This window comes from Chelonia mydas, chromosome 1 (assembly GCF_015237465.2).
Source record: "Chelonia mydas isolate rCheMyd1 chromosome 1, rCheMyd1.pri.v2, whole genome shotgun sequence".
NCBI classification, from domain to species: Eukaryota; Metazoa; Chordata; order Testudines; family Cheloniidae; genus Chelonia; species Chelonia mydas.
The window spans coordinates 191,182,404-191,191,666 of NC_057849.1; the positions used below are offsets into that span (position 1 = coordinate 191,182,404).

The 9,263-nt window shown below is 41.9% G+C and overlaps 1 protein-coding gene across 4 annotated transcripts in view; it reads right to left on the minus strand.

Annotated features, from left to right (window-relative positions):
- The window catches only part of ALCAM (activated leukocyte cell adhesion molecule), a 159,723-nt gene extending 152,133 nt beyond the window's left edge, over positions 1-7,590 (minus strand). For 2 of the 4 annotated variants that reach the window (XM_037907773.2, XM_037907790.2), the window contains exon 1: positions 7,319-7,589. In XM_037907773.2, coding sequence (XP_037763701.1) covers positions 7,319-7,406 — 88 coding nt within the window. In that variant the 5' untranslated portion in view covers positions 7,407-7,589. Of the gene's footprint in view, positions 1-7,318 lie in introns of all 4 variants that reach the window. The other 2 variants (XM_037907787.2, XM_037907778.2) reach the window with 2 other exon arrangements.
- Positions 7,591-9,263: the final 1,673 nt, after the last annotated feature.

Below are 9,263 nucleotides of genomic sequence, written 5' to 3' on the forward strand. Positions count from 1 at the left end.
AATACAACTCTCTAGAATACATATTTCCAAATTAAACAGGCAGATCTTACTAGTATGCAAAAAAATAAAGTAAAATTTTGCCTAATCACCTCTTAAACAGAACTGGGATTCTCAATAGCATAACCATTTGAATTTCCCTTTGTAATCTAAAAGAAGTAACTGCAAAATTGTTATTTAAAGTTAAAACTTTGTTTGATAAAGCAAAACAAAAGCTTATTTCTAACCTCTTCATGCCCCAACAAAAAAATCCTGTGTAATCACTCCCATGTTATCCTTCAACCACCAATACTCTTTGTAACTTACTTCTTGCAACAACCTGCACCTGGTGTTCCATTTCCATTCTGGCGTAGAGGTAACCACCGCTTCTTCAATGAAATCCCTCCTTAAAACTCTTTTCATCCATAAAGTCCACCCAGGCAGATCCAATTCAGTAAAAAGGGCCACTTCCTAACCATCAAGAAAAAGAACCATTCTCTGCATCTCTCAGAGCACTGAGTTTGTTTCTCAGTTTAGACTGCACTGGTAAACTCCTTGACGTGGAGATTATCGTCTTCCTCTGTGTCTTGTACAGCACCAGGCACACTGTTGATGCCTACCAATACTGCTGGCTGTCCAAAGCAGTATCCTGAAGCATGAATTTGCTCCCATAAAACTTTTCACTCTTAAAAAAAATTGTGGATCCCTAATGTAATTTTCACATGGAAACCAGAGGTCTGATGCAGAAGTACAAACATACAAATAACGCTGCTTTTAACAATAAGGTAGTGGAGCTCCCTCTATTGAATTAACTGACAAAATCTCATGTTTGAAAATCATGCTGTTGTCAGAACCACTGTATATACGTTTTCTAATCAAGATTTTCAGGTTATACCCGATTATTAGAGGTATGAGCACCCACAGCATCTGCTGAGACTAATGGAAGCAGCAGGTATTCAGAGCCATCATGCTCTCTAGAATTCCTGTGATAATTCTTTAAAGACCTGATTCAGGAAAGGTTCTGTATTCAGGAAAGTTTTCAACTCAGTGGGAGCTAAAAACATGTTTAAGTGCTTTTCATAGTAAGGGCCAAACTTAAGTAACATCCTTATTTAGCTAGCAAAAACTACAAAATTGAATTAAAACAATGCATTTTACAAGCCTCATTTGTAGTTAGCAAGGGTTTTCCTTGTGCAAAAATATTTACTGTATTAGTATGAACAAACTGAGAATAGTTAACATGGATATATAGATTACTTCATTTCACTAAACAGTCAAGGATTGCTGAAACAAACAAAATACATGTTTTTGCTTGTTAACATGAGAGCAGCTTACTATTCTTTTAGCTAAATCTACTGAAGACATTTCAAATACTTATAAACTATGATAACCCCCAAATCAGACCCTGCAGCTCCACCAGTCTCTTCACCAATATATCACTTCCTTTACAAAAGAGGCACGTTTCTTATCAGTGAAGGAAATACCAGCTGAACAGATGTGGGGCTTGTTTAAATAAATAGATACCGATGTGCTGTTCTGGAGACTTATATGTATGATAAGAAAAGCAACTTAGTCTCAGACTAGGCAGACGTTCCTCAAAGAACCACCACATCAGAGTACTAGATTAACATCCAACCAAGGTAGAGTTGAGTGCAGATTAAGCCACTCTCAGTGAAATTAACATTCATTATTATCTGGTTGTTGGTATGTGTGCTAATAGCACGGATATATATTCAGGATAGCCAATTTACTACCATCCCTTGTCCCAGGGAAGCAACAAACTCATTTGCAAGTTTATACTATACATTTCAGAAAGATTTTACCATTAAAATACATATTTAAATACAAGTAGTGTGACAAGTTAGAATATTTAAAAAGTTAAAGCCTGATTTTCAGAGGCACTAAGTGCCCAATAATTCACCTGGAGTTAATAGGAGGCACAGGTGCTCGCTCAGCTCCTTGGGGGAGGTGGGGGGAGGAAGAGAGAAGGGTACTAGTCAAATCTCTAGTAGTTCTAATCACAATCTACAGTACTTGCTATTTTTGAAAAAGCTTTCACTTGATTTTGGTTACATACAAGCTTTTTTTGTTTGAGTCAAAGAGAGGTGTGGACACTTGGCAACTCACTTGTGATGCTCAGTTCTCTCACAGGATTGGGCTCATGGTTTACATATACACTACAACTTGTTAAAAATAGTCCTATCACCACAATAAATACCCCCTGTGTTAACCCTGATGATGAAGATTCTTGAGGAGGGCTGAACACAGTTTCAAAACAATATGTTTCTAGAAACAATGTTGGTACATTTCTAATCCCACTAAAGACAGGAGCTAACCATACAATAAAATGGCTGCAATATGATTTATAAAACTATAAAAGACGCAAAATACCACATACACAAAAAAGGCTATATGTTAGGGAATCCAGTCACAACATTTTAGCTTCTGACACAATTAACACTATTCAGTCTGGTAATGTTGATGGGACTTAAGTGCCGTTTAACTGTGTGCCTGGATTGCGCGCTAGTATGATTGGTGAGCAAAATTAACACTTTTTTCAGTGCTGTCTACACTACAAGAACAAGATTTATTTTAACCATGTTGGAAACTTCTGTTCTATATTGTAACCAGATCTGGCAACATGGTCAGTTCTTGCAGCATCTAACACAGGTGAGCTGCAAAAACCATTCAACCCATATTAAGACATTGTTTTTGAAAAAGTTTCATCTTCATGATAAAATAGAAAGGATATAAATCACTCTTGCCTATGTAAGGCGTAAAATATTTAATTGTTTTTCCTTTCATGTATATCATGTTAAAGTGTTCAGAGGTTTCTCCCAAATTTTAGGATGAGAAAAGCCAATCAATACTCTTGATGCAAACCAGACAGCTTATGGTATTACTGTGGACCAAGTTTAAATGTGAGGGAAGGCTTTTGGGGAAAAGGAATATGAGGTGTTAAAAAATAAAAGCTGCTATTCTTTAGGGGTTTTGGGGGGAGAGGGAGAAATGATGTACCCTTGAAGTAGTTGAGATGTGTCAAGAAAATATTTATTAATATGGATACAATGGAGTTTTTCCTCCAATAGAACGAAAGCAAAGGTTGGGTCTGAAATGCCATATACACGGGAAAGAGGTACTTTGTTTTCCCCTCAATCACAAAGTTCACAGATTGCTCTGATTACATGAGTGATTTCTATTGTCATCTCCTATCCTGTCAAACAAAAACCCTCAAAAGGAGAATCCCCAAAGTTACTGCCAAACTCTTCTAAAAAGAGCCTCCCAAGAGATTTTCTAGCTTGCTCTTCTTGTCATCCCAAAGCATAAAAATAATTATGAGTTTTTAAACCAAACAGTTTCCAAATGTAATGAGTGACTGCTAATTTTTGATGAGCTAGTTAGATGTGTGTATTCAGCTAAAAAATAAATAAATAAATAAATAAATAACCTCCCCCCCCCCCCACACAGAGTGCATAAAACTGAAACTGAATCTCTACTCCACTGGGAGTTTGTGACTTCAGTCCTAAAATCTGAAGTTCATACTGGCCTAGTAAAAGAAAAGGGAAAGACACTGTAGAAGAATAAGATCAGAAATTAATTTTGGAATAATCATATGAGCAGGAACTCATACAGTGTATCATCATCAAATACATTTTGTTAACAGACCATAATTTCTACAGAATCCAGCCTCAAACAAACAAACCACATTATCATCTGCCAGAAAAAAAAAAGAAAAGACCGTGAAGACTGAAGTGAACTCAAAATTATTATGGGACCTGTGTCACTTTAAAAAAAAAATCCCAATATTTTCATTTAAATTACAACACAAAAATGCCATTTCAGATTAGAAAACTTACTCTAACAAACATCAGGTAGACAGGACCAAGCAGAAATATTAAATAATTAGTGTTTGGTAAAGAAGGAAGCAGTCTGTCCCATAACACAGTTTATTCCATAAAGAATAAAGTTTAAATACTGATAAGGATCAGCATTAATTTAAATATTCATGGAAGGTTTATAAACACCACATATACCGGATAGGGTTTTTTAATCTTACACATCCGCATATTTACACTAATGCATGTGCCAACTTGATTTGGGAGCTTCCAAGAGTCAGATTACTTTGATGGTGCAGTACACAATAACTGGACCGTGCAGGGTAATTTATTGTTGGGAATAGTAAAACAATAAAGTGGTTGAGGATAACAAATAGAAATACCAAAATGCTAGCAACAATGGCAAAACAATTTTACAGCTATAAAAGCTTTTTAAAAAGTGTTCAAACTAAGTTACTGTTTTAAAAATAAACTAGAAATTAAGTAGATTTAGTATTTCAATCCTGAAAGAAGGGGAGCTAAGCTTTTTCCTACCAATTTTTATCCCATCTTCCCCCAACCACAAAACCACATGTATCTACTTGTGTTTCAAACTGAGTTAAAGTGAACTGGGGGGGGGAGGAGGGAAGAGAGGCAGAAAAGCACAGCAAACTAGAGAAGTGGATAACAACTTTAACCTGTTTAGACAGCACTTGGTCATTTTCCATGCAGCATTACCAGCATCAGTATAATTCTGCAAGTACAGTATCTGCAGGTTAATTGATGCTATGAGACAACAGAAGAGGGAATAAGAATAGCATAAAATATTATTAGGGCAATTAAAAAAATTCTTGCTGATGGCATGATGTACTTTTTCTTAAAACACCAGAAAAGACCATTCTGAATCAAAAATTTTCCCAATAGGATGATATGAGGCACCTCAATGTTAAGGACAAACACCTGTCTCTGTCCCTGTCCCTTTCAGAGTTTTAGCCTACTCTCCAATAAGGCACAAGAGACAAGGTGAGCATCATTCTCAGTCATGCCTGGAGAGTCTCTCTTAGTCAAAGAGCAATTGGTTTCCCGGTAAGCTTTATACCATTGCTACTTAAAGACTGGCAATCATTAAATACAGTGTTTAATTATTTACTAAGGCAGAAAACTGCAATATAGTTCAACGTTTTGTTTTCAAAGGATAGCTTGCTACACTCATTTAAAAACAGAACTTCTACTAAGATTATACATTGCTGCCTTTGTTTAGCTACTTGTTTCACCTTAGGAAATTAACAGTAGACAAATATGAAAATAATGCAAGAGAAATAATATTATACTGAAGTGTATTATTCTTGTTTTCCATTTCCTGTATGGAGTATTAGGTGTAAATAGGTAACTGGAGAGCAAACCAAAGCGTAGAGCCTAGTCCTGAAAACACAGTGACTCCACGGCAACGCTTCCCCAACCTCTTGACTGCTGTAAATGTAAGTACACAAAAGAAAGGCTGTTTCTTAAAGCAATACAAAACGTCACCACAGGCTGACGCTCTTTCTACAAGAATAATGAGACACTCTCTACCTTTCAGGTTTCAGAGTAGCAGCCGTGTTAGTTTGTATCCGCAAAAAGAAAAGGAGTACTCACGAAAGCTTATGCTCAAATAAATTTGTTAGTCTCCTAGGTGCCACAAGTACTCCTTTTCTTTTTACTCTCTACCTTGAATGCAGAACACACACTTTACAGCTTTTCCTTAGACTTCAGTTTTCATGTTTAATATTGACAAAAGGAGAATAAACACCTCCCAGCCAAGACAGTTAAAGAGAATGTTAATGCTTCCCATGTGTTCCTACTTCCCTAATGCCTAAAAAAAAAAAGCTCAGAAGGGAAATTTACACACATGAAACTGATTTGTCATCTCAATCTAATCAAACACCTGTTAAACACTAACCAGGCGGAATACCCAGACTCTGAACTGACTAATGTGGCAATCCCTCAACCTCATTCACACAGCCAGGTCCGATCAAAGTATTTAGCTGCTATGGAAGTTTCGATCAGGACTCTGACACTGGACTATCCCCCGGGTTTCGATCACACCCTTGAAAGAGAGATGTAAAGAACAGACCGCATACAATGTATCGCCATGAATAATCGCGTCCCTTGTTTCCCTATTTCAAGCCGGCAACATTTCAAGAGAAGCCATCCAAAGGCAACAGCGGGTTACTCGCTGGTGGCATACTTGTTAATGTTGATATTACTAATCAGTGGCATCGGTTCAGAGTTGCATATTCTGCTACTAATACAACCCCTAGGAGGGGGTGCCCCTAGGAGGGGGTGCCTTTATTAGTCCGTACCGAAAATAAGGTGTCACATACACAGCGTGGGGGAAACTTGAGACGAATTTCAAGGGCGGAACCACTCTCTAAGAGGAAGACTGACTTCGGTACTCGCGCGGGGGAAAAGCCGAGAGAGACCGCAGCAATCCAGCCGTTTGCGTACAAAAGGAGGAAACAGACCCAATGACACGTTGTTTTTAAGGGGCGAGCTACCGCTGTTGGAAAGTTTAAGGCTGTCGCTCAGACAGACGTGCAATGAAAACGGAAAGCGTAACTAGCTACATGCAAAACCCATGGTTTTTGTTTTGCATTCTTTCCCATCCGATTGCATTTCTCATTTTTAGGAAGACGTAATGGTCTGGACAGAACTGCACCAACCTCCTCCCCCCAAGAAACCGGCTGGTCGCAGTTTACTCTCATCTCTTTAGCCTCCCTTATAACTAACTGCCGGTGAGGTCACCTCCTCCCACTAGCTCAGGCGCAACCAGAAAAGCAACTTTGCAAGGAAGGTGGAAGCCCACCCCGATCACCGTGTCCCTTCTCCCCCGGGAGTCTCTCAGTCCAGCTAAATCTGGCGGAGGGCTCGCTCTGGAGGGAAGCGGTGAGTGGCACAGGCGGAAAGCAGCGGGCTGTGCGGGTTTTCACAGCACAACCAGCCAGACAATACTCCACGATGGCCCAGCGTCAGAGAAGCCGGGGGAAGTGGGACCCGCTCTTTGTCATCGCTTTCCTTCCCTGGGCACAGACACGCGCAACTGCCACCGCCAAGGGGCAGATGTAATGCTCGCAAGCTAAGAGACCCGACGTGACAAGAGCCAGGGGCACACGTACGCGGGGGGGGGGGGGGTGAACAGCCATTTCGTAAAGAGGGGACAACACCCCCCCCCAACAGACACTGAAAAAGCGCCAGTGATCGCCCCCCAAAGCAGGGGAGGGGGAGGACACACCGACACCTCCCCCACCCCCCTTCCCTACGCCAGAAGGAGGAAGCACCCCACACCCTCCCCCAAGGAAGGGGGGGGTGGCTGGAAAAGAGGAAGAGGCAGCGGGACAGAGCCGCAGGGGGCGGCTCACCCCTCCCCCGGCTGCTGCCTAAAGTTGCGCGCGACGAGGGCAGCGCTGCACCCGGGGAGAGGCGGGCAGGTGACAGCCGCCTGCCGCCCAGCCCCAGCCCCAGCCCCAGCCCCAGCGCGCCGCGCTCACCTGGCCGCAGGCAGAGGGCAGCGAGCAGCAGCAGGCAGAGCAGCGGGAGGCCGGAGCAGCAGGCGGGGGCCGCCGGGGTCTCCATCATCCCGCCTGGCCGCGGGGCTCTGCTCCTCCTCCCGGGGCGGCGGCGGCGGGTTCCCCTCTCGGCTCCTGGCTTCCCCGCGCGGGCGGCTCGGTAACTTTCCAGGCAGGCGCGCGGCGCCTCTGCCAGCAGCTCAGCACCGAGCAGGTGGCTGCGTCCCTCTGGCAGCCTAGCGGCGCTCCAGGACTGAGAGCGGAGGGAGGGGGCGGGGCCAGGCCAGAAGACACGCCCCCCCTCGTTTACTCCCGCCCCCTCCCACTTCTACCCCGTTCCGCTTCGCGCGCTGCCGCCTGGGCTCTGCTTTAGAGCCCGGCAGCGGCGCGTGTGGCGGGGGAGCTCGTTCAGAACCTGCGCCCGGCAGGGGCTCGTCCTGCGGGGGCTTTAGACCCTGAGCCCGAGAGGGGCGCGTGCTCCGGCGGGGGTGTAAATCCCGTAGAAGCTGAGCGGGGGCGGGAGCTGTCTGTGCATGAGAATACAGATCCAAAATAGGCCCCTGCAACTGAGCACCTGCTGTCGAACTTGTGTTGGGGAACCTTACACCAAATACCTGTCTAAACATGGACTCCCAAAGCATAGGCCCTGAAACTAATTAAAATCATAGTTTGTTTTTGTTTTTTGTTTTTTTGTAAAAGGAAAGAAAACGACAGGTACCTAAAACCACATTCGTGGCTACTTCGCGATAGCAGTGGCAAACCTATTCCAGCTAGCCTCTTGCAAACGCTAGTAGTTACTTACAGCTTCCCTTTGTGTCAGTTTGTTTAGAAGTGAAAATTTTAATGTAAATACTTCTCAAAGTAAATAAAACAATCCCCAGATGATGAATTGCCTGTTCTGTCAACCATCTGTTTTCAAACAGTAATAGGTCAAGGTTAACCCTCTCCCCCCAAACAAAATTAAAGCAAAAAAGTATACAAAATCACTCAAAATAATGTAGGGGTGACTCTGCAAGGGACTCGCCACTTTTTGCAATGAAAATGTGTGAAAGAAAGTATTACCATCACTTCTGGTGAGTCAGCTGACCTGAATCTAAAGTAAAAAAAAAAGACTCCTGATCAAAGTTATGAAATGCAAGAAGAGTGATTTCTGCTGTCCTTTTTACTGGACTAAGCAAGCAGTGGTGCTGTTTCACAATGGGAAACATAAGCCTAAATTATTATTGCAGGACTCATGATAAACATGATCATCCTGCAGACCACATCATAGTTCAAAACAAGCCTCTTTGATTCCTTCAAAATAAAAGTTTGCATAATTCACACCATGTGCTTACTCCAGTGGGACTCTCTAATAGTGAAATATAAACCAGCAATGGTCATATATATCTTTTCATCACGAGGAAGTGATCAGCAAAAACTGAACTCTACAAAAACTCCCACAACCAATATACACAGACTCATCCAATTTATTCCATAAATGCTTTCAGTATCCACAGAACAATTTTCACAGTGACAAAATAAGGTAGACATATTTAAAATATAGTTATCACATACAGAGACTCCTTGAATTTCAAGTAGGATAAAATTGATGCCTCTTGTTTTTTTCTTTTAGGACTGTACTTTTCCCAAAAAATAAAATTAAATATTTTTAATCTTCATAATTCTGTATCTGTTGTATTGTCTTCAAATCAAACCATCTATCTCTTGTTCATATAGTGTTATCAGTTTAAAATATGTTTTATTTTCTGTTTACTGCTAATCAGAGCCCTGTGATCTTTTTTCCAAACACTTTCCCCAGTAATCTACTTGAATTGAATCCACTAAGTCCATTTTAGAAGTGCACAGAATTCAAGATTTCAATGGATCCTACCCTGCTCTTATTGAAGTCAATGGGTATTTTCCACTGACGCCAATAGCAAGACTGGAC